The sequence below is a fragment of the Acipenser ruthenus genome, chromosome 47 (genome assembly GCF_902713425.1).
Source record: "Acipenser ruthenus chromosome 47, fAciRut3.2 maternal haplotype, whole genome shotgun sequence".
Lineage (NCBI taxonomy): Eukaryota > Metazoa > Chordata > Actinopteri > Acipenseriformes > Acipenseridae > Acipenser > Acipenser ruthenus.
The window spans coordinates 1649020-1675424 of record NC_081235.1 but is presented as its reverse complement, the minus strand read 5'-3'; the positions used below and the strand labels follow the sequence as shown (position 1 = coordinate 1675424).

The 26405-nt window shown below is 39.3% G+C and overlaps 1 protein-coding gene across 2 annotated transcripts; it reads right to left on the bottom strand.

Annotated features, from left to right (window-relative positions):
• Positions 1-1847: 1847 nt before the first annotated feature.
• LOC117966323 (tetraspanin-3-like) lies at positions 1848-22708 on the bottom strand. Of its 2 annotated transcripts, XR_009319834.1 has the most exons (8): positions 22109-22708; positions 19750-19941; positions 15414-15488; positions 12726-12824; positions 9024-9176; positions 8132-8215; positions 6000-6113; positions 1848-5091 (listed from the first exon to the last, which is right to left on the bottom strand). XR_009319834.1 is itself a non-coding variant. In XM_059014161.1 (7 exons), exons 1-7 carry the CDS (start codon positions 22169-22171, stop codon positions 5005-5007), a joined length of 753 nt encoding a protein of 250 aa, XP_058870144.1. In that variant the 5' UTR covers positions 22172-22700; the 3' UTR covers positions 1848-5004. The 2 variants fall into 2 exon arrangements, 1 of the variants encoding a protein (XP_058870144.1); XM_059014161.1 differs by lacking the exon at positions 6000-6113 and having other exon boundaries at positions 22109-22700.
• Between the last annotated feature and the right edge of the window lie 3697 nt (positions 22709-26405).

Below are 26405 nucleotides of genomic sequence, written 5' to 3'. Positions count from 1 at the left end.
GTGTAAAAATGATGGATGGAGAACTTTTTTTTGTTTTGCTTATAAAGCCTTCTAAGAGGATAGACAGCTAGATAGAAAGAAAGAAAACAGTAATTTGTGACAGAATATCCAATTCATATTTAATACAGATTACATGCAAAGTACATATATATATATAGTACTGTGCAAAAGTTTTAGGCAGGTGTGAAAAAATGCTGTAAAGTAAGAATGCTTTCAAAAATAGACATGTTAATAGATTATATTCATCAATTAACTAAATGCAAAGTGAGTGAACAGAAGAAAAATCTAAATCAAATCCATATTTGGTGTGACCACCCTTTGCCTTCAAAACAGCATCAATTCTAGGTACACTTGCACAAAGTCAGGGATTTTGTAGGCATATAGTCAGGTGTATGATTAAACAATTATACCAAACAGGTGCTAATGATCATCAATTCAATATGTAGGTTGAAACACAATCATTAACTGAAACAGAAACAGCTGTGTAGGAGGACTAAAACTGGGTGAGGAACAGCCAAACTCAGCTAACAAGGTGAGGTTGCTGAAGACAGTTTATTGTCAAAAGTCATACACCATGGCAAGACTGAGCACAGCAACAAGACACAAGGTAGTTATACTGCATCAGTAAGGTCTCTCCCAGGCAGAAATTTCAAGGCAGACAGGGGTTTCCAGATGTGCTGTCCAAGCTCTTTTGAAGAAGCACAAAGAAGCGGGCAACGTTGAGGACCGTAGACGCAGTGGTTGGCCAAGGAAACTTACTGCAGCAGATGAAAGACACATCATGCTTACTTCCCTTCAGAATCGGAAGATGTCCAGCAGTGCCATCAGCTCAGAATTGGCAGAAAACAGTGGGACCCTGGTACACTCATCTACTGTCCGGAGAAGTCTGGTCAGAAGTGGCCTTCATGGAAGACTTGCGGCCAAAAAGCCATACCTCCGACGTGGAAACAAGGCCAAGCGACTCAACTATGAAAAACTACGAAAACACAGGAACTAGGGTGCAGAAAAATGGACTGATGAGTCAAAATTTGAAATATTTGGCTGTAGCAGAAGGTAGTTTGTTTGCCGAAGGGCTGGAGAGCGGTACACGAACGAGTGTCTGCAGGCAACAGTGAAGCATGGTGGAGGTTCCTTGCAAGTTGGGGCTGCATTTCTGCAAATGGAGTTGGGGATTTGGTCAGAATTAATGGTCTCCTCAATGCTGAGAAGTACAGGCAGATACTTATCCATCATGCAATACCATCAGGGAGGCATCTGATTGGCCCCAAATTTATTCAGCATGACAACGACCCCAAACATACAGCGAAAGTCATTAAGAACTATCTTCAGCGTAAAGAAGAACAAGGAGTCCTGGAAGTGATGGTATGGCCCCCACAGAGCCCTGATCTCAACATCATCGAGTCTGTCTGGGATTACATGAAGAGAGAGAAGCAACTGAGGCTGCCTAAATCCACAGAAGAACTGTGGTTAGTTCTCCAAGATGTTTGGGCCAACCTACCTGCCGAGTTCCTTCAAAAACTGTGTGCAAGTGTACCTAGAAGAATTGATGCTGTTTTGAAAGCAAAGGGTGGTCACACCAAATATTGATTTGATGTAGATTTTTCTTCTGTTCACTCACTTTGCATTTTGTTAATTGATAAATATAAACTATTAACATGTCTATTTTTGAAAGCATTCTTACTTTACAGCATTTTTTCACACCTGCCTAAAACGTTTGCACAGTACTATATATATATATATATATATATATATATATATATATATATATATATATATATATATATGTTGCATTATCAGTAGGAGATGTTACATAACTTGTCTGAAACATAATTAGAAGTACCATAACAGAATATTCAGATGATTTATTAAGATCAATGAGGTAGAGAAAATATTTGTAAAAAAACAAAACACACACAAAAAAAAAAAACACATTAATAAAGGAAATTTGGATGCAGCATCTAAAAGTAAAGACAAAAAGTAAAGAGAAAATATCTAGTAAAGCTTAAACCAGAGTTGTGGAGTGTGGAAGTACATATTTAAAAAAAAAAAAAAAAAAACTTACATTCTAGACAAACTTTTAAATTAGTTGCCTTTTTCACAAAAAATCATTATTTTAGTATTTATACATTTATCACTATTGAGTGATTTACAGTTATGGATATATTCTTGTCACAATACCATGGGTATGTGTGAAAGTTTCTATTGCTCTAATTATAATTTTGGTATCTTATTGCAGATTGTAAAAAATAATCCCAGAGTGTCACCGTTTGTGAATTTTGTACACAGTGAAACAAATATCATAACTGCAGACAAGTTCCACTTACAAACTTGATACATTTACGCAGGAGTTCCCATAAGACAGGCATCACAGACATACTTGTTAATATTGGTTGTGTGTCTGTTTGTTTCAGGTGTGAATTTAGATTGATGGGGTGTGGCAGCCCGATTTAACAGAGAACATCCAAATCAGCATAAATTACCTGCGGTGTCTGATTTATGGAACAAAAAAAATATATATTATGGAATAAAAACCTAGGCCTTGCGATCTGAGGCGGCCTAGGGCCTCATATGTGAACGCTCCAAAAAAGAAAAGGTAAGGTAAACAGAATGCTGTGCTAGGCAAGACGGCAGAGGATCAGTATTGAAGGGTAATTATTTCTACATCATACAACTTTAATTATATAAATATTAAATCAATACAAATCTAGCAGGTTAACGTTCAGGTTGTTTCTTTCACAATATACGAGCTGCAGTGCATTCATAATTATGCTTAATTTGTCACAATTACATTTCCTGTTATTTAGTAAATAAGCGATAAATATAAAAACTGCAGGATTGTGGATCTCAATAATGATCAATAATGCTGGTGACTTGGCATATTCAGCCACCATTGTTTATTTTGCATGCAACAATATACACAGCAGAAGAGTGCATCTTTACATTCAAATGCAGATCATTTATTTTAGCTGCTTGCATTTACACACACAAAATACTGTTCTCATCCACAAATATTAAGATTGTTGATGCACTATTACTATGTATTGTGCATGTTGTTGAGCAATGTGTATTCAATATGTGACGGCGTATTGCTGTATTTAGATTAGGGCGATTCCCTTAATGAAGTTGTCATTTGTGGGACAAGGGTTTTGTTAAGCCATATGTTTGACAGTCTTCCAAGAGAAGGGGTAATGCTAATGATCAGTCTTTACTGGTAATGGTTAGGGACTAGAGAATAATAATAACGAGTAAACAACAGAATAGTTTAACAATCGCGTTTGGAAACAGAGACGGTATTCATGCAGATTAAACAAATACGTATACATGAGAAGAAACACGTGTAATGTATTTAACATTATTTAATGCCGTGTCTTTCCTAAGGAGGGAGCAGTAGTACTATTAGGTGGTCAGTGAGTTTGTCTTGTGAATGTCAGTCACTGTGTACAACCTTTGCAATCTCAGTGAAGTATCCGTTATGAAAATAAATATTTATATCTGTCAACACTATCAAGTTGCCGTTTCCCGTATTCTAAATACCTCTGTGTTCTTAAGAGAATAATGTGATTGTGGATGGGGGTAAGCTCGGACCGTCACCGTCAAAATAGTCAATAGTTTTTTTTTTTAATATATACCATAAAATTGTTACTGTGATGCACTGAAAAAAATATTAATAAGAAACATCTGCTACAAAAGGATTACTGTATATCAGGTAACTTCCATTCTGTGCAGTCTAGCCTTCCATAAAAATAAAACAAAAAATCAGTTTGCCACATTTTAGGCTTGCTTTTCAGTTACATATGTGAACGTGCAAAGGCACCTTAAAAATGCAAATGTGAACGGGGTTGCAGGTCTAACTGGGCCGGCCCAGTGATGTGAACAGGGTCCTAGTGGGTTTAGTCTTTTTGTCCCCAAAAGATAAGAAAAATATTTTCCTCACCCCACTCTGCCACAATCAGAAGCTGGAACAATTAGTATGCATGGCAACAAACGACAACATGTGAAAGAAATTTACACGGAAGAACTGTTCAAGCATTACAAACTATAAAAGGGTTCTTGAAAAAAGGAAAAACAGCAATAAATATAGATACTAATAACAAACATTAGGTTCCTGTTATATCCTCGCCTTTTTTTTTTTTTTTTTTTTTTTTTTAAGCGTTGCAGAACACCCTGCAAGTTTACAAGACGTTACGTGCTGTCCGTATCGCAGGGTTATATTTTTTAAACATATTGCCCACTCTTAATCACACATAAATCAAATGGCCAATACACTTCAACATTCACGTGGGAGCATTCGCCAGGAGAAAAACAAATGTCTTCTAAGGATCGCAGTGTACCCAGATTACGCTCCCTCCTGCAACAATGCTGGTTTTCTGTTCCCACAATACACACTCATTTCAATCAGCTCATTGTTGCAGGAGGGAGCATGAACTGGATACACTGCGCTTTCTCCTGGCGACCGAGTAAAAGTTGAAAAACTAACTCCCTAGTTTATTCACCTGTGACGTGTGAATGATTATATATCGGAACAATCATTATTATGATGACAACACGAGATACAGCAGTGGTAAAGTACTGTGTTTCTTGTAAACACTGCAGGGGGTCCTGAACACTTTAAATTCCTGGTTATCACAAGAATAAAGTCTTAGAAGCTTTGAGTATTGTCTTTTATGAGTAGTACTGGAAGGACATACACATTTAAAATCAACAGTTATATTTGAGAATTTGAGAACCAAGTCTTTAAGGAATGAACTTAACCTCACAGGTAGGTCAGCAGCATGTCCCTGCTTAAAATATACGAGCAGCAGACCCTAATTCCTGTTTTATATCCTGCATAAAGACAAACCACACAAGCCAGCAGGAATCAGTGGGTTGTAGCATGATGAAAGCCCAATAATATACAGTAATTTGAAACTTATTTTAAACACATTTACATCACTTCCTCATGATACACATCGCCATTGTGTTTGAAGGGATGAAGGACGATGCTGTCTCTGCGTTCACCATGATTTAGGAAAAGGGATCTCTGTCTAAGATTCGATATTCTTGCAGCGGGGATTCTTTCATTAGTAAAGACACACTGACGAGCCCCACAACCTGCCAGAAAAAGAAAAGGAGTGTGAACAATTATCTTTAGAAGACACGTTACAGTTCCTTGTAGCTGATTGATCTCAAAACTCAAGCTCAGTCTTAAAGGATCCCAGTGATTGAGAATCAACAACATGGCTAGACAGCCCATCCCCTCACCCAGTGTGTTCTCTGGTCCTGGTTAGGGTCTGATTTCTGTGCTGGTTAGTGTTAACTTTGACAACTCTTGAAGATTTTAAAGACGTCAATCGAGTCTCCTCTAATTCTTCTTTGTCCTAGGCTTAATCCGTTTCTTAACCTATCTGCAGAGCTCATTCCTTTAAGACCTGGGATTAGTCTGGTTACTCCTCAGTCTGGACTCTCTCCAGGGCCACAGTCTCCTTTTTGTAATGTGGAGACTAGAACCGAGTCATCTCTCCAGTGCATTCTGCAATTAGCCACCAATATAGATAAGAAACAACTGGGGTCCAAGCAAGGATCCCTGCGGCACCCCACTAAGTACAGGGCCTCAACTAGAAGTTTCTCCTCTTACAAGTGCTTGCTGCTTTCTATGTTTTGACCAGTTATGTATGCAATTGCCAGACTTTGTAGTCGAGTCCTCAAACCTCGAGTACGAGTCTGAATCATTTGAGTCCAAGTCCGAGTCATGAGTCCTAGACTTCGAGTCTCGAGTCCGAGTCCTTGAAACAAACTCATATCAATTTTAATTAAACTAGAGGTAGTAGAGAGGCAGTGAGAGAACTGTTTACCTAACGGACGTTGTCTGATATCCCTCAGGAAAAATGAAAATAAAAAAAATACAAAAGAAAATGAATTTGATTTATTTTTTCTAGCTAGATTATTCTATGTGCATGTCTTTACAACTTGTCTGTCACTATCTTCTTTTCTTTACTAATTGGAATACTGTTTGAATGTACCTGAAGTTTATAGATAAGTTTCAAGTTCAAGTTTGTGGATGTTGTTTTTCACTTTGATAGAAGCTGTCAGATTTCGGTACAGGTGCAATCAATTGCGATCTGATGGGTATTTTCCTATTGTCAACAAGAGGTACATTTTCCATTAATTACATATTATTTTTTTGCAAACTTAAACTGTAAACAGACAATCAATTTCTCTAAAAGAAAAAAACAATTCACGAGAAGTCCACCGCAAAGTTGTACAAGTAAAAAAAATGTACACGACCCAACGTATTGCATATGATAAATATTCACATACTATTTTCATAATGGTGGAAAAATTACATTAAATTCCATTAAAAACAATGTAAAAAACTGGAAAATATGATAAATTCAATTTAAAAAAAGCATAACATACCAGATTTGAATGGGCACTTCCCTGCTTTCATAGAGGAAGTTGTTTAGTAATGTGTGAGCAAGCGCAGTGTGCTGAGTACCACTTTTTAACACTTACCTGAAAATGACACTACACTGGTAAGAAATTAAAATTACTTTCACCTCTAACTACAGCATCTATTTTGACTTCAATTTGGGTAAAATCTGCCAATCTAATTTAGACATTGCCGGAACTGTATATATACTGTGTTCTTAAATAGTACATTTAGTATTACAGTGAGCACTCGGATATCCGTTACTCTGATACAGTCGCGTTTTACCGCCCTTATATTAAGAATAAAATCAATCCCCATTATATATATATATATATATATATATATATATATATATATATATATATATATATACACACACACATATATATATGTATATATATATAACAAATGAATGCACATACTCGTCACACGTGATTTCCCACCAGTTTTGTGATACAAAGCCCATCTCTTCAATGTTACAATTTATTTGAAAATCTGCCAAATCAGTCTGATTAATTAATAGATACAGACAATAAAACTACCCACTACCAAACCACGCCCCAGTCTTGGCTGCTCATGAATATGCGCAACAGTGGCGATTTCTTTATATGTTATCTTTATCTTTAATTATATCTTTGTTGTATTTTACTTAATATTTTACAGTTTGTGTTTTTTTGTGTGGTTTTTTTTGCAGTAAATAGTGAGACCCAGTACAGTTACACAGCGCTCCCTCCAGTCTCACCTGACGAAAATGCAGCCAAAACAAAGCGAAGCGACAAGCTACGGTAATGTAACAGTTAATCATTAAACAGTTTTAGATACTGTAATGTATTTTTTTTAAAATCTGTGATCTTTAGTTGTTTTTGTGCATTTTCATTTGCAAGTGAACTGTGACACTAGGGCCTTATCGAGCACTATATTCTGCAACTTTGGATACTGTTTTAATTCTGCATTTTTTTTTTCTTTTTAATCTTTTGCTAAATTGCATGATCTTTTAGGTTGTATGCAGTTCTGTGCACGGGTAACATTTTGATTTAATGTTGTTGGGTCGTTAACAGGGAATTTTACGTACTGCTACAATACGTATCAGATTTAAAAGTATGTACTGTATTACAATCCATGTGTCGTCTCTTTTGGCAGGTGATATTTTCATTATCATATCGTTCTGAATTACTTACTTCTGTTGAAAATATAGTATTGTACCAACAATACAGTACATCTAAATGGAAGCCTGCTTATTTTAAAACACAGTATTTTTGATATTGTATCATTTTTTTGTTCCCTGAAAAAAGGACAAGGGTTGGAACGGGCCAAAATGAAATAATCAGATATGCGTCACATGCGTTTAACCGTCACTAAAGTCAAAATTGTATAGGGTGGGATATGTGAGTGCTGACTGTATTTGTATTATTTGTTTTGAAAAACAGAAACGTGATGTTTCACTTTCATTGCATTCACACTTTTATTAAGTTTGTAATACAATGATTCACTTACGAGATTGTTCTTCAGTTCATTTGATTTCAGAAAAGTTTACAAACGAGAGGAGGCCATTCAGCCCATCTTGCTCGTTTGGTTGTTAGTAGCTTATTGATCCCAGAATCTCATCAAGCAGCTTCTTGAAGGATCCCAGGGTGTCAGCTTCAACTCGAGTCCTAAGTCTGCCTATTGCATAGGGTTATCAGGGAAACCTGATGTTTAAAAGGAAATTCTAATAGCACTGACCTGAATCCCAGCTGCACCCACCGAAGACCAGAGTATTAAATGCAGAATGAACGACAGAACATCTTCCAGCTTCCCCTGGCAGCCCTGGTAGAACAACACAAACCAAATCATTGAAATCCATTGTATTATATTAGCACAAGCAATATTACCCCCTTTAAACTGTGCAAGACAAAAACCTGAAAATGAATGTCTAACATCTTATTAGAACTGGCAACCTGATCACTGGTCCTTGTTGTTGTGTTAAAGATCCCTTTGCTTACTATAATGCAGCTATTTTTGAAATACTACACAAGAGTTGCTGTTGCTTCCTAATACTGAATCACCTTCAAAGTCCCGAAGAAAGCAGGACCATCCAACAGATGTTCAACACAAGAGAAGATGGGGAACCACTGATCATGTTGCTAATGCTAAGAAGGGATTCTCAAATGTGCAGTTTTGAAATTAACACGTTTTAGCAAACATACATTTTCATTTTATATCATGTTATTACACCACTGCGAAAGAAATCTGTTTGCCTTCAGATGTCTTGCACTTCCTAGGTCATTTAACCTTTAGAGTGAAATGGTCCCCACCCCTTCAGTGCCGCCTTTCCAGTCAGTAACCAGAAATGACATTCTTTGCAGCCACAGACTCAAAGACACTGCTGGGGTGAAATGACCTAGGAAGTAAAGCAGAAGCAGACTTCCTGAAAGACAAGGCAAGCAAACTGAGAACTGTCTTTATCCTAGTGTGTTACAAGTTGCTTCAAATGAAATTGCAATGCATGTTTCTTTCAAAACTGCACATTTGAGACATATATAATGAAAGCAAGGTCAGAGTCATCAAATTGTTTTGTTAGCTACTATCCCTTTAGTTGACAGGACTCAATCCCCAGCATGGTAATCCTGGGTACCTTTGTAAAGAGAAGTTCCGGCTGGTCAACACTTCCGGTGCAGTTGGTGAAGGTCGAGTTGCAGCAGCTGAGTGGTACCCTGGTGTGCCCGCTCTCATTAAACCATGGGCTTGTCTGCCAGTCCTGGAAGCCATGCACTCCGCAGCAATGGAGCTATGAACAAAAACAACAGCTTGATAACTAAAAATGCACACAATGGATCAATTAAAGGAACCGAAACAAGCGCTCTGCCTCGGGGTTGCATGTGCTTAATTTGTGTTCATTATCGTTGCACACAGTGCATTATATAATTGAGGCTGTGAGGTTATAATTGAGGCTGTGAGGCAAAACTTATCATATATCTGTCTCTAGTAACCCTGGGGTTGGTGTCGCCAGACTGAAGTAAGCATGATAAAGTATTTTTACTTAAAAATGATATTTGCCATCACAGTTGCACCCTGGGCATAAACCTTCTGAAAATACTTTAGAAGAGGTCAGAGGCAGGGTCAACTCTGACTGTAAAAATGGTCCTTATTTACTCCTGAAACATGTATTGAATCACCCTAACCCTACTCCTAAAACATGTATTGAATTCTTGCAGTCTCCGATTGTTGTAGTCAAATTATGCAAATTGATCTGGCGGAAGAGGATGCATTACATAAAACTTCATTTAAAAGTTTAAAATGTTATTGTTTTTTGTTTTAATAAACAGAGCCTTTTCTAAGTGAAATAACCCACTCCAAGGTGTGCGGTAATCCTGTCGTGGGTTACTGCTTACTTAACTAACTGCGACTTACTTTTCTTATTTATTAATAAGCATTTGATGATAGTTTAATATTACCACGGTCATTTTAATAAGGGCTGCAAGGTTGTATTAAAAGTTTAACGATCCAATAACTAAAACCACTGTTGTGCATAATAGTTAAACAAAAAGGCACCATTTATATTCAAATTAGAACACTTCCGATTACAAAATCAAAGGACTTGAGTTTTTAACAGCTGAAAAGAATATGCGTGCGTCCGCATCAGATGTCCCTTTAACATAGTAATAATAATAATAAAAAAAATACTATATTTTAACAGAAGTCATTTCTGTCTGAACTATGGTTGTTCATTACTGTTAACATTTTATGTCCAAAAGCAAAGCAAAACATTTGAATTAATCTCACAAATCCTGACTAATTTAACTATCGTACTAAATTCAGCTTCTTTTTTATAGAATATTGCCATATAATCCAAACACAACATGCTTTGAAACATAATAAGGTAAAATCGGTAGATTCAATAGATTGAAAACAAACAAACAAACAAAAAAAAACCGTACTGCCTTAATTTTTAAATCAAGAAAACGTGAATACAACAGGCCTTACTTCTGATTTGGCTTGTCCAACGCGAATACAGAGGCCTAAAGTGTGTATCCTAGCAACGCGCTAATCTACCGTACTAGCACTAAAAGAAGCACACTCTCACACACTCACGGTTTTAATGCAAACCGGCAAACAGGAGACTTCAAACTAGGTTCTAATTTGATGCATCGATTCACCAATATGTAATCGAAGTTCGGGAAATTTAAGGGCAGATGATCAATAGGTGATGCATCGATTAGTTGCTGCACCTGTAGTTCACAACATTACACAGTGGAACAATCACAGTACTACCATGCTGTAATAGTACTAGGCCAGTATTGCCACGTGTAAAATCTTTAACAATAAAGCCAAAATGAAAATACCTTTATTTGCTTCGAAATCATTTCAAACTGGTTAATAGACGAGCAAGCACTGGCAAAATCAGCTCAGTTTTATACAGTGCAAAACTTAATTTATTTTCACGTTTTGCTTATGGACTTTGCGATGACTGCACTAACAGTCGTATCTACAACGTTTCGACAATAACAATCAACCATTTTGTTACAGACTTTCAACAAGTCTGACACAAACAATTCTGGCTGATACTTAATTAAACCCTTGTAAAAAAAAAAAAAAAAACACACACACAAAAATGCTTAACAAAAAAGAACAGTCCTACTCCAGCTGCAGGCAGTTTACACTGCCTCTGGGTTACTTTCTAATCACATCATCAATTCCACATTTTCCACATTACTTTCAATGTTTTCAAGCACTTGGCTTCATCACTTTGATATCCGACACGTTATTCCCCTCATCCAGCGCTTCTTTAACATGTTCTGTATACCAGTCTGACGGGGGTGGGGGGGTTGCTCAGAGTACTGTATGCAACCCTCTGATTGGCGGAAGTATTAACAAAACAGCCAATAAAGCCCAGTATAGTAAATACAAATCCTGAACCTTTTAACACCCCCTCAGGATACAGTCCACTCCCCCAAGTCTGAGAACCACTGCTCTATCAGACCAATGATCTCGGGTTTCTGTGCCATCATTAACTACTCGAGCTTCGCTCTCGCGGTTTATGATGTCACAGAAACCCTTGATGAAATATCTTCTCGTAATGCCGGCAGCCCATATATTATTCTATATGTTTTTTTGTGTTTTATTTTGTTTTTTACTGATCAGAACGATAACGCATTAAGCTAAAGTATAATGAACATATCCTGTTTGCCACAAACAGTCGGAAATATTTGGTTATTTGTATGTTTTTGATTAAGATCAGGATTTGGAAAGTTTAACGTTGAACTTTCTGTGCATTGGTCCACATTTAGTGTTCTGTACTTCATTGGATTTAGTTTAATTTCCTGTATGTTCAAATTATTTTATATGATTTCGCTTTAGAAGATGGCCTTCTATAGTGACCTGATCTTCAGCGTGTGACACCTGCTGGTGAAACATTGATTTCAGTAGTAATCCGTGGCAAACCAGTTTCAAGTCAAATATCACCCTATAGTAGTGGTTCTCAAAAACTTACTGGGGGCCACACTGCAAACTTTTCCTAAAAATACAAACTACATCATATGAAAAATAAAGGAAATACAGGCATATGCACTTCAAGTTATTTTCATTTATTTCTATGATATAGCTTAAAGAGTAACTAGCGGGTTCTGAAAATATAGCGTTACACGTCCCCAGGTGTTGCTACAACTGTTTAAATAACGTGCCTGGAATTTTTTATCCTAACAACTTTTTACACTTAAAAACTTTAAAGTCTGTTTCAAAGCTCTTTTCAAAATGACTGCTCTAGTGCACTGACAGTGTAAGGATTATTGCTCACATTGTCAAACTGGTAACACAGCATTATCGATCCATGATGTGATACGGAACAGAAAAGCCAGAGCACTTGTTATTTATTTATTAAATCGCTCTTCCTACAGTGATTTAGAGGACAATTCTCAAACCCCAGTGCACTAGAGCAGACATTTTGAAAAGAGCTTTGTGTAAGTTGTCAGGATTTTAACAATGAAAAGAAAAATTACAGGCATGTTATTTAAACAGTTGTAGCAACACATGGGGATGTATCACACTATAACTTTCAGAACCCTGCTACTTTTTCATTCAAAAAATACACCAGCCCCACTCAACTCTCTACTGGATCATCCTAGATGTTATAAAAGCAGGCATCAGTCTCTGAGCACCCAGCAGTGAAAGAGAACTTCTTAGTTTAACACTTCAGTTGCATTCCTAATGTTCGAATAAAAGATCTGGATCAAAAATGACACCCACATTTCTCATTTCAACCTTACAAAGTACTTGTACGAAAATCCAAGCACCACATTTTAAATGTGCATATTAAAAGTCAGTATTTAAAATGGCATACCTCTTTTTGTAAGAAATCCACAGCCTGTGTGTCAGGGTCCTTGCTGCTGTCGTTGTACTGGTGAAAGACCCTCTCAAACGGAGCCAGCTCTGATCCCATCTAGAACAGAGACAGGCATTTAACACAATACAGGCATTGCTTTTACACCAATCAGCCATGTCACATCGCCCCTGACTGATCCAATACATGACTCAAATTGAACTTCTTATTTTTATATGACAGGTTGAATGGATTATCGAATAATTGGATGTATTTTTTTACTTCTGGTGGAATTGCTATATATGTAGATGTTTATGTTTTGTGGATGCCAATTGGAGGTTTTCTTTCTGTAGTCTGAGCAGAGTCTCCACCAGATCACCATTGTAAATGATTATTTGTTCTGTTAACTGATTAGGAATTGATTGATTATTATTAAAGGGATGCAAAATACAATATCAGCAGCGTACAATTAAATATCGTGAGGAGTATTTTACAATTACTCTTGGCAAACATTGTTCCAGAGAGAGCAAACAGCATTTAAGAAAGTGGGCACCTCCAAAGAAAAGAGGAAACCAGTCCATCTATCTAACCAGAAACCCTGTCTGTCCCGATGCTGCAAGGACACCTCAACAAAAACATGATTCACATTCTCAATACAGGCTTCCAGCGGCCATTCACATGGTTAGGGCCAATGATTAAAACCAGGTTAGGGGCAGCTAACAGATTACCACTTTGTTAACAGTGGCAAAATGTAAGAGGAATTGCCTATGTTCCCATATGATTTCTAAAGATCTGCACCATTGATATGGCCAGAGGTTAAAATATATGACACAGAAATAGTTCATATTTACTTGACACCTTATAATGGAAAAGTATTGAGAGAATCACAGAATATACACTGTGCCACCTGAGATGTATTAAGGTGATTGCAGCTAACAAAATAATTTCATAAATATCAACTGCTGTGCATGTTAGAGACCTTTAAACATGTTACAGCAAAACCACTCATAATACAATGACATCTAGGTTAAAGGAAATATGTTGCACTTCCTAGGTCAGTGTCTTTGGGGTCAAAGCATTTTACTCTCTGCATGTCAGTCATTAAGGGAAGCAGCAGGTTGGTTAATGACAGTAAATACAGCCCTGAAGGGCTGGGGACAGTTTCACCTACCGGCTGAACTGACAAACAAACTGCAAGGCTCTCTGAAAGCAAGAGCAGCGAACAGAGATTTCTTTACCCTAGTGTAGTGCCAGATATCACGCTGAAATCAAATACAGGCTTTCTAAAATAGCCACTTATTTCCAAACTGCACATTTGACACCTATAGCATTTCTTTGAACAACACATAAAACTTCAGGAAATAGGTTTCTGATTGATCAGCCACTGTTTAGATAAACTGGATAGACTCAAGATGTGTGGTCTATATAATTTATATGGCCAGAAGTTTAAACAGTAAAACAATTAGAATATTACTGGACAACTCCAGTAATGGAACTGACCTGGGAGAACCATATAATACAGCTGTGTACCAAACATTAAGACAACAAGGGTACTGGCTCTTTAAAAGTCACATGACCTTAATAAGGCAGTCATATTAGGTCAGAGGTCAATGTCATGGTCACCAAACATCACCATAATTCTGAGATACTGTGGCAGCTGAAACATTCTACTACAATGGGGTAACAGCATGAAGTACAGTGCACCCCATTAACTATGTACAGTATGTTCAGTCAACCCTGTCAGCTGCACATATTATCTGATATAAGAGACTGGGTCAGCTGTATATATTATCTGATATAAGAGACTGGGTCAGCTGTATATATTATCTGATATAAGAGACTGGGTCAGGTGTATATATTATCTGATATAAGAGACTGGGTCAGGTGTATATATTATCTGATATAAGAGACTGGGTCAGCTGTATATATTAACTGATATAAGAGACTGGGTCAGGTGTATATATTATCTGATATAAGAGACTGGGTCAGCTGTATATATTATCTGATATAAGAGACTGGGTCAGCTGTACATATTAACTGATATAAGAGACTGGGTCAGCTGTATATATTATCTGATATAAGAGACTGGGTCAGCTGTATATATTATCTGATATAAGAGACTGGGTCAGCTGTATATATTAACTGATATAAGAGACTGGGTCAGCTGTATATATTAACTGATATAAGAGACTGGGTCAGCTGTATATATTAACTGATATAAGAGACTGGGTCAGCTGTATATATTAACTGATATAAGAGACTGGGTCAGCTGTATATATTAACTGATATAAGAGACTGAGTCAGCTGTATATATTAACTGATATAAGAGACTGGGTCAGCTGTATATATTATCTGATATAAGAGACTGGGTCAGCTGTATATATTAACTGATATAAGAGACTGGGTCAGCTGTATATATTAACTGATATAAGAGACTGGGTCAGCTGTATATATTAACTTTTGGACATTAATCAGTTTTGCACAATACAACTTAAAGAACCGTAGAATATAGTTGTGTAGCTTCAGGTATTTATCATCCAGAAACTAAAAATGTCACGAGACCCAAATACGGCAGTTCTCTGGTGACAGATGAAAAGTCATTTCTATAACACTGATGAAATGGTTTATGAGATATTAGCAGCTGAAGTAGTTTTGGGGGAAGGTTTTCCAACCCAATCTGTTAATGGCCCCTTTTCAATTTCAATTTACCTTTTCAACGTTGATATAAGATAAAGCTGCTGCAGTGGCTTCCAAGCAAAACACGATGATGAGAAAATACACAAACTGCAATGAAAAACAGTGAGACAGTTAACAAGGAAAGAGCAAATATCAAATTACAATATCAAAACAATCTGGATTATGTTGAAAAATGTATGTGTGCGATATGGGTAACTACTGTTGATTAATTAATTTTAGTTAAAATGTACAAACAATAATGAGATAAAAATATAATTGAAATGTAAACATGTACAATTATTATTATGAACACACTTGTAAATATGCAGTCTATACATTGCTCTTCAGTTATTTTTACAAAGACTACACAGGGTAGCACACTGGGTCAGGGGAAAGAGGAAAGCTGTGAAAATCAAATGGCACCAAACTAGCTTTCCATGGCTTTTTACTCTACAGAGTAGTCTGCTGTGTGTACTGCCTGTGTATAAACAAAAAGTTTTACACCACAGTATAACTAGAATAACTTCTGAGCGCTCTCTAGTCCCAAGAGATTAGAATTACATTTGTCCCGTGATATACCTCCCCCCTTATAACGCCACCCTCGCTTATTGCCCGTTTTTGCCCATGACCCTTACCTGGTGGTATAAAGAGGGTTGACTGGACTTCTGAGTGCTTTCTAATCCCTAGAGAGACTAGAATTACTCCGGAGTGCTCTCTAGTCCTGAGAGACTAGAATTACTTCTGAGTGCTCTCTAGTCCTGAGAGACTAAAGTAAAGGTTGCATGAGAATCTAATGAGAGTTTGGTAAATGGAGGACTTGTGTTTTGTTGCTCCGTTCCTCCTTTGAGACAGTGTGCCCAACGCCTATATGTGTATAGGATTGATATTGCTACAGAAGGGAACCCAGTTATGTAGAACGCATGAGATATAATAAAAGTCTGAAGCTGAATTCCCTGAAACGCTGCATGTTTGTTTGTGGCCTCTCATCGAACATGCAGCCGCCAAGGGCCTCTGGCAGCGCATCCCCGAGCAGCGATTCTCACAGTGTAAAGTGGTCATGATGTAATGCTTGTGGACTGCTTTACTGTAGGTAAGAAAATGAATGAGCACATATACAAGTTCAGAATATTCATATAAAATCAAAAGCTTATCAGATTATAGACAAATGCAACCCAAAACAGCTACAGCAGGCTAGGGGTGTATGACAAAGGTTTGGTGAAGACTGGTGATTAAGGCCATTATCATGTTCATCCGGTACAGTGTGACTGACAGACAGACACGATCAGCTTATAAGGATCCCCATTTTTCAATAAGGACCCTAAAAAATGGAGACATTTGGAAGGTTCTACAGCATTTCAGCTGCACTGAACAAATGGGAACTGAGCTCTGCAGCTCTACGCAGACATTCACAAATAAAGCACAATGCTAGTGACAGTTTGATAGTGTCCACTCCTCTGTACTAGCTGACCCAGTGACAGTGTCCACTCCTCTGTACTAGCTGACACAGTGACAGTGTCCACTCCTCTGTACTAGCTGACACAGTGACAGTGTCCACTCCTCTGTACTAGCTGACACAGTGACAGTGTCCACTCCTCTGTACTAGCTGACACAGTGACAGTGTCCACTCCTCTGTACTAGCTGACACAGTGACAGTGTCCACTCCTCTGTACTAGCTGACACAGTGACAGTGTCCACTCCTCTGTACTAGCTGACCCAGTGACAGTGTCCACTCTTCTGTACTAGCTGACCCAGTGACAGTGTCCACTCCTCTGTACTAGCTGACCCAGTGACAGTGTCCACTCCTCTGTACTAGCTGACACAGTGACAGTGTCCACTCCTCTGTACTAGCTGACCCAGTGACAGCGTCCACTCCTCTGTACTAGCTGACCCAGTGACAGCGTCCACTCCTCTGTACTAGCTGACCCAGTGACAGTGTCCACTCCTCTGTACTAGCTGACCCAGTGACAGTGTCCACTCCTCTGTACTAGCTGACCCAGTGACAGTGTCCACTCCTCTGTACTAGCTGACCCAGTGACAGTGTCCACTCCTCTGTACTAGCTGACCCAGTGACAGTGTCCACTCCTCTATACTAGCTGACCCAGTGACAGTGTCCACTCCTCTATACTAGCTGACCCAGTGACAGTGTCCACTCCTCTGTACTAGCTGACCCAGTGACAGTGTCCACTCCTCTATACTAGCTGACACAGTGACAGTGTCCACTCCTCTGTACTAGCTGACACAGTGACAGTGTCCACTCTTCTGTACTAGCTGACCCAGTGACAGTGTCCACTCCTCTGTACTAGCTGACCCAGTGACAGTGTCCACTCCTCTGTACTAGCTGACCCAGTGACAGTGTCCACTCCTCTATACTAGCTGACACAGTGACAGTGTCCACTCCTCTGTACTAGCTGACACAGTGACAGTGTCCACTCTTCTGTACTAGCTGACCCAGTGACAGTGTCCACTCCTCTGTACTAGCTGACCCAGTGACAGTGTCCACTCCTCTGTACTAGCTGACACAGTGACAGTGTCCACTCCTCTGTACTAGCTGACACAGTGACAGTGTCCACTCCTCTGTACTAGCTGACACAGTGACAGTGTCCACTCCTCTGTACTAGCTGACCCAGTGACAGTGTCCACTCCTCTGTACTAGCTGACCCAGTGACAGTGTCCACTCCTCTGTACTAGCTGACACAGTGACAGTGTCCACTCCTCTATACTAGCTGACACAGTGACAGTGTCCACTCCTCTATACTAGCTGACACAGTGACAGTGTCCACTCCTCTGTACTAGCTGACCCAGTGACAGTGTCCACTCCTCTGTACTAGCTGACACAGTGACAGTGTCCACTCCTCTGTACTAGCTGACACAGTAACAGTGTCCACTCCTCTGTACTAGCTGACCCAGTGACAGTGTCCACTCCTCTGTACTAGCTGACCCAGTGACAGTTTAACTGTATCTCTGCCTCCCCATTTTTTTTGGCCAGCAGCCACTACTGGTGTCTACACCTTTAAATGGCAGGTTTGAATCAATGCACATTTGCATTTCGACAGTTAAGGTTCCTGTATATTGACTGGGGTTGACTTTTATGTAGGGGATACAGGAAGTGAGAATGAGAGAGAAACGTGATTGAGACTGGAAGGCCTATTCACACGGGACGCGATGCAACAAGCTAATGTATAGTACGACACACCACGCTCTGCCCCTCCTATTTGTTTCAGGTGCCAACAGCCAGGACACCTCGCCAGGTCATGTCCATCGGCAATGGAGTGTGAGGTGGCGGCATGTTATTTGGCATCAGAAGCGGGTAAGTGAAGGGGAAATGATTGGGAGGGGCCTTGTATTGTTGATGTGGTTATAGGGAAAGTGAAAACCCATGTGTTAGTGGACACAGCCCTTCATGTATCAGTTACCATGATTAATAATAACGAGATAGGCATAGAGACCTCTTGAAAATGCCAAGATCAATGCTACATAACGTTTTGTTGATTTGTTGAAAATCCTGTCCACCGTGTGGAGACTGTAAGCAAGACTAAACAGCTGCACTCTCCCTCTTGCTCTCCCCATACCATGTGCTCTCCCAATAAAGCCTTTTGAACACACTTATTGTGTATCAACAATTAACAGAATTGTGAGGGTCTGGAACCAACTCCCCAATAATGTTGTTGAAGCTGACACCCTGGGATCCTTCAAGAAGCTGCTTGATGAGATTCTGGGATCAATAAGCTACTAACAACCAAACGAGGAAGATGGGCTGAATGGCCTCCTCTCGTTTGTAAACTTTCTTATGTTCTTATGTTAATACACAAGCCTCACACACTCTTCTCAAAGCCAAATGAATTAGTTATCAGAAGCCCTTCACAAGAACAGCTACCCATGGTTTCTGTTGGGATTGAGTTTGGCAGCGGTTGTTTGGTAACGTAACATAAAATATCACAGAGCGGGTAAGTTATCAAGGAGGTTATGTGCAATTACCTGTCCTGAGCACTTTTTTAGAAAATGTATTTATTTTGTGGTTGATTAAAAGAACTCATTATTGGCTTTTAGCTATCCAGAATAATAAAGTTTTAAACAACACTAACTGCATTTGCATTTATCTAATCGCAGGTCAGTGGAGGACTGCGGAGGACAGCAGAGGACTGTAGAGGACTGCGGAGGACAGCCACATAGGACACTGTGACTTTTTAGGTGCTGCATACCTCAGCCACAGAACACAGAATGTACAACCCCTTCTCCAAAAAGGTTGGTTAGCTCCAGTGTAAACTTTACATGTTATTAGATTATTATTTGTTACTACAGGTTAAAAGTAGAGGGATTTAATGTATGCGTCCTCAAGCAATAACATCACTGGATGGATTGTTTTACTTACAATGCCCTGAAGACATGGCGATTCTTTCTGTGACGCACAGCAGCCAGCAATACCAGCAGCAAGAAGAAACAAGGCTGCCACGACAGCCAGGAGTGCTGGAAGGATGATGGATTCGTCCTTGAAGAACAGTCGGCAGTGCTTGAAATTAATCAGGAGGAAAATACCACTTAGGGCTATCACTAGAGCAGCAAGCTGGAATTATAGAAACAAGGAAACAAACCGCTTAGTAACAATCACAGAGGCACATGTCACCTCCCTGTTTTACCAGCTGCAGTGTTGGAATATTGAATTCCTTACTTTATTAAGCGTTAACTACAGGGTGCACCGAGTGAGATACAAGGACAAGTACAAGTACACTCTGTAGATGCAGCTATTGGGCAAGACATGTGGGGTTTCTTTGTTTTGAGGTTCTGTTTTTTTAACAGTGTCAAGTGTTTTATTGCAGCGTGTCACTGGGCTTTACCATGGGCTGTTGCTCTATCAATGGACTGTTTATGTTTGTTTACCAAATTGTACTGTATCATTTTAATCGCAGGATAACAGAATTTGGAATCCCCTAGTCGTTTAATATTTGGTGTGTTTTTATATACTTCTCTATTGCTGTTTCTGCTAACCAGGCCTACTGACAACCCCACTTCTGCTTTTGTCTGTCTGTCCGACTGTCTTTCTGTATGTCATTATATGGCTGGTTTCACAGACCCTGATAAGCACTAGTCTTGAACTTCCCAATGTTAACGTAGGTAAGGTAGTCCAACACTAGTGCTAATCAAGGTCTGTGAAACCGGTTGTTAGAGATTTGCATTTATCTAGAGAAACAATTGAATAATTGTGATGAAGCCGATAGTCAGATTGTCAAGTTATTGAGTGTGCCATATTGTGAGGTTATATGGAGCCTGTCTTTCTGTCCATCTACACAGGCTATTATTACATTTATCTACAGAACCGCTTATCCAACTACAGTCTGATGAAACTTGCTAAGGACTTTCAACAGCACATTATAATATATGTGGGCATATTTAGCTTAGAATTAGAAAGATTGGTGAAAGTCTTTAAAATTCAAAAGGAGTTAACCCAGCCACTACATTAAACACAGAAACCAGGACCAGAGGACAGTAAAAAAACAAGACTTAAGACAGAAAGAAGGAGACTTGTTTACACAGTGGTAAGGGCACGGAATGGGTTACCTAGCCATGCTGTTGATGCTGAATAATTGGGATCCTTTTAGAGAGTAAGTAGCGGGGTTCTGAAGAAACATCGTGTTATAACACACCTGCAATTTCTCTTTTCATTGTTAACATCCTGACAACTTTTTACACTTCTAACTTTAAAGACTGTTTTGAAGCTCTTTTCAAAACGTTTGCTGTAATGCACTGGGATTTAAGGTCTGTCCTCTAAATCACTGCATGAACCAACAAAAAAAAAAGAAAACTCTTTTTACCAAATAACCAAGGACTAACATCAGCCCGCATTCATCACAAGCCCTCTCCCTCTCCAGGTTTACATTTCCTAAAATGTATTTAAGTGATAACGTTTATCTCTTCTCGTGTAAGGATACACATTCTTTCTCATTCAGTCTACTATAATTGGCAGTTGTGGTAACTTGTTACACTCCTTAATATTTATAAAGATTTTCATTGGATGAAATGCATTATACATTTCAGTTTGCAGCTGCTTATGACTGGAATGAATTTCAAATCAAATTCAAACTGCAGAGTTTTGTTTCGGAGGATGTTTTTAATCGGAATCTGAATTCACTCTTGTCTGATGCATGTGTATGTACTTGTTCATGTGTTATTTATGTATTTATTTTTTCTGTGTTGTATTTATTTGCTTTGTGCTGCTCTGATGTTTGCCTTTTGACCAGATCGTCGTCACACTTATTGTTTTATTATTAGTTTACTTTGTTTTGCATACATGCCTACAGTCCATATATGGTCGGGCCAGTCCGATTTCTTAGCAAAGGTCCTGCGTCCCGATGCACAGGAAGAAATTTACGATATTTACCGATAGAAAAAAAATAATTTATTCTGCACAGTAGAGTTTTTGAAAACCACACGCTGTGCTCTTCGTGCGGCTGACACATCTGCTGATCACTAACTTATACAACCGTAAGAACGCTTCATTATGTCTATTTTTACTGTCAAGATGGACGTGTCGTGTCGTGTCGTGTCGTGTCGGGGGGGGGGGGACATACGTCTATTATATGATAATGAGTGTTTTTTGCGTATTACTGCTCTCGTGTGTATGATGCATATGACCTCCCCCCCACGTATCGTATTTTCGTATATAATTAAACATTAATGTTAGACAGTGAGCCATTAAAATGAAACAAAAGCAAGTGGATGCTAACTTTACTTACCCAAAACAACTGGCTAAAAATCCGAAGAACTATTTTACACATTCTACGGCTCGGTTCGCTCATGGTGAGGAGTTTATTGTCAGTAGCGAGTAATCGCTTTAAAAATATCTCGATTTCTTGTACTAATTAAGGATGACACCCTCGCGACATATCCCTGTACACCGCTTCTAGTATAGACTGGTGACTGCTCAGTAATTGATAAACTATCGCTTGTAAAAACCTCGACTTTTTAACTTCCTTGTTCCTTTGCTTGTCAATGTTGACAGCGAAAGGTCTACCGGAAATACCACAGACATTTATTTTTCCCGTTGCTAGAGTGGCACCTCGTCAGTCCTCCAAGCATGTTAAACGTTGCCTTTTTCTAGGCGTAGCAAATAATCCCAAAACTATCCGCAGAGCTACTGCCCGCATCTGAACTGTAGAAATACCCGCCCCAGGGGAGAACAGGATCCGCAGCTTGATTTTCAGAATGAACTGTTTTCAGAACGCGCATGCGGTTCTAAATTGTGTCGAGCTCTATGAAGGCTCGCAAGAAACATTGTAGCAAAGCGGTTTCTAATTTACAAACACGGTTAAAGGAATGGATAATATTACAATAGCATTTGTAGTGCTGTCCTTTAAACGACTATATCCTTAAGGTGTCAAAAAGGCACTGAAACATTTAGTCTATGATGTGGATTGTGTTTATTAAGGGTTTGCTGACCTCTAGTGGTTCATGTTGGTATTGCTTTATTTAAGGACTTGTAATTGTCACTAAAACAAAGTAACACGCACTCACTTACAAAGGCTTCCTTTTCACACTTACATTTTACATATACACAGGCTTGTTTTCAATGCTACTATCTGTGTTATTTTCCCTTTGCACATCATCCTCCACTTACCCTTCTGTTTTCAAAACGCTCTGCTCATGCTGTGTGAATTATAAAACACCCTGTTTTCAGAGAGCTGCTTGTTCAGTTGTGATGAAGCTTGCTAAGGACTTTTTGTTTGTTTTTTTTGCTAAACTCTAATCTGGGTCCGGTATATGAGAGATTATGTGAATAAGCACAGGATGCCTGTCTGATGTGATAACTATACATAACTAGAGAACCACCTTGCCAGTTTGGATGAAGCTTGAAAAAGGCATTCCTTGATACACATTGTTAAGAGTTTCCTGATGTGGGTGTATATGGACGCACCTCGTCTGTATGTGTGTCACACTTGCATTTATACATTTCTAGAGAAACATATTCAATTGTGAGGAGTAGTGAACAGATGTTTATTGAGAAAACAATTTTTAACATACCACTTATCCCATTTAAACTATTCAGTTTACAGTTTCAAATAACACCTTGATTCAACAGAATTAGAAATCAACAGAATATTGCATTAGAAATCAGTGTGCACAGTTTCAATTGATTCAGCATAGATTTGGATCTTCACATTCACTATCGTTCCTGGTAGATTCAAAGACTTCCATTCAGACTGTCCTGATGGCTCGCCACCCTCACAATCCTGATCCAACACTCCTTTCTATAGCACATTCCTAAAAGAGAAGAACCCAATTCCATTGAGTGTACAGGCATCAGCATGCTTTTATAAACACAATTCCACTGAGTGTAGACATCAGCATGCTTTTATAAACACAATTCCATTGAGTGTACAGGCGTCCGTATGCTTTTATAAACCTTGCCTGTTTCACAATTCAATTGACTGTATACGTCTCAAGTGTGCAGTTTCAAAGGATTATGGATTTAAATTTTGGTTAAAGACAGTTCTCTGCTTGCTTGCCTTCTCTCCCAGGAACTCTGTTACACTTCTTGGGTGATATCAGCACTGTTTTCAGGGTCAAGCATCTTACTGGCTGCAAAGCATGTCAATCATTAGCCGACGCAGCTGGTTGGTTACTAACAGGAAAGGGCTGGTTCACTCCTCAAGGGACCTTGAAAGTGCAAGACTGTCTGAAATACAACGCGTTTATTGAAACTGCTCCATGTCTTGTCCTAGCAAGACAACAGGACTTGGAATTGAAATGAACATTTCTACGCAAGATAAGCACACTTGCTCATGTGCAGGACTATTTTATAAAACAATTGAAAGAAAGACAAAAGTGAAAAGCTTTGTAATTGAGTACTCACACAGGCAGAGCCATTAGTAGTGCTGCTATGTAGAGAGCAGTGATGGTGTGAATGGGCACAGGTCTGTTCACCCCACTGAGTGCCGACAGCTCCTCCTTGAGGGCCTTGATCTTAGAGAGGTGCTCCTGACTGCAACACAAAGACAAACACCACAGTGAGCATTGAGACTGAATCCTGACTGCAACACAAAGACAAACACCACAGTGAGCATTGAGACTGAATCCTGACTGCAACACAAAGACACACACCACAGTGAGCATTGAGACTGAATCCTGACTGCAACACAAAGACACACACCACAGTGAGCATTGAGACTGAATCCTGACTGCAACACAAAGACTAACACCACAGTGAGCAATGAGACTGAATCCTGACTGCAACACAAAGACACACACCACAGTGAGCATTGAGACTGACTGCAACACAAAGACAAACACCACAGTGAGCATTGAGACTGAATCCTGACTGCAACACAAAGACACACACCACAGTGAGCATTGAGACTGAATCCTGACTGCAACACAAAGACACACACCACAGTGAGCATTGAGACTGAATCCTGACTGCAACACAAAGACACACACCACAGTGAGCATTGAGACTGAATCCTGACTGCAACACAAAGACACACACCACAGTGAGCATTGAGACTGAATCCTGACTGCAACACAAAGACTAACACCACAGTGAGCAATGAGACTGAATCCTGACTGCAACACAAAGACACACACCACAGTGAGCATTGAGACTGACTGCAACACAAAGACAAACACCACAGTGAGCATTGAGACTGAATCCTGACTGCAACACAAAGACAAACACCACAGTGAGCATTGAGACTGAATCCTGACTGCAACACAAAGACAAACACCACAGTAAGCATTGAGACTGACTGCAACACAAAGACAAACACCACAGTGAGCACTGAGACTGAATCCTGACTGTAACACAAAGACAAACACCACAGTGAGCACTGAGACTGAATCCTGACTGCAACACAAAGACAAACACCACAGTGAGCACTGAGACTGAATCCTGACTGCAACACAAAGACACACACCACAGTGAGCATTGAGACTGAATCCTGACTGCAACACAAAGACACACACCACAGTGAGCATTGAGACTGAATCCTGACTGCAACACAAAGACTAACACCACAGTGAGCAATGAGACTGAATCCTGACTGCAACACAAAGACACACACCACAGTGAGCATTGAGACTGACTGCAACACAAAGACAAACACCACAGTGAGCATTGAGACTGAATCCTGACTGCAACACAAAGACAAACACCACAGTGAGCATTGAGACTGACTGCAACACAAAGACAAACACCACAGTGAGCATTGAGACTGAATCCTGACTGCAACACAAAGACTAACACCACAGTGAGCAATGAGACTGAATCCTGACTGCAACACAAAGACACACACCACAGTGAGCATTGAGACTGACTGCAACACAAAGACAAACACCACAGTGAGCATTGAGACTGAATCCTGACTGCAACACAAAGACAAACACCACAGTGAGCATTGAGACTGACTGCAACACAAAGACAAACACCACAGTAAGCATTGAGACTGACTGCAACACAAAGACAAACATCACAGTGAGCATTGAGACTGAATCCTGACTGCAACACAAAGACAAACACCACAGTGAGCATTGAGACTGAATCCTGACTGCAACACAAAGACAAACACCACAGTGAGCAATGAGACTGAATCCTGACTGCAACACAAAGACACACACCACAGTGAGCATTGAGACTGAAAACATGAAGCCCTTTTAGTTAAAAGTAGATCTATCCAACTTTTTCGCAAAGGGAGTTCTTGTAGAGCCGTAGAAAAATATATTGGAGACTGCTCTCCCATTGTTTACTATGGAGGTCAACAATTCTGTTATTACTCAATAACAGAAAGACAAATAAAGCACAGCTGAGAGATGACGTCTGCTCTAAAACCACAGCTTACTGATGAAACACTTCACAGGAACGCTGGAGCCCTGCTGTCAAACACTCTCTCAGTGAACACAATGATTATTTCACACAGACAGAGCGAAATAAATAACTTTAAAAAGCTGTAGTATCTAGTGATAATGACATTGCTGTGATAATAACGTAATACTGTCTGAAATAATGAATCAAATATGACCTTATAACATTCCTGTGAC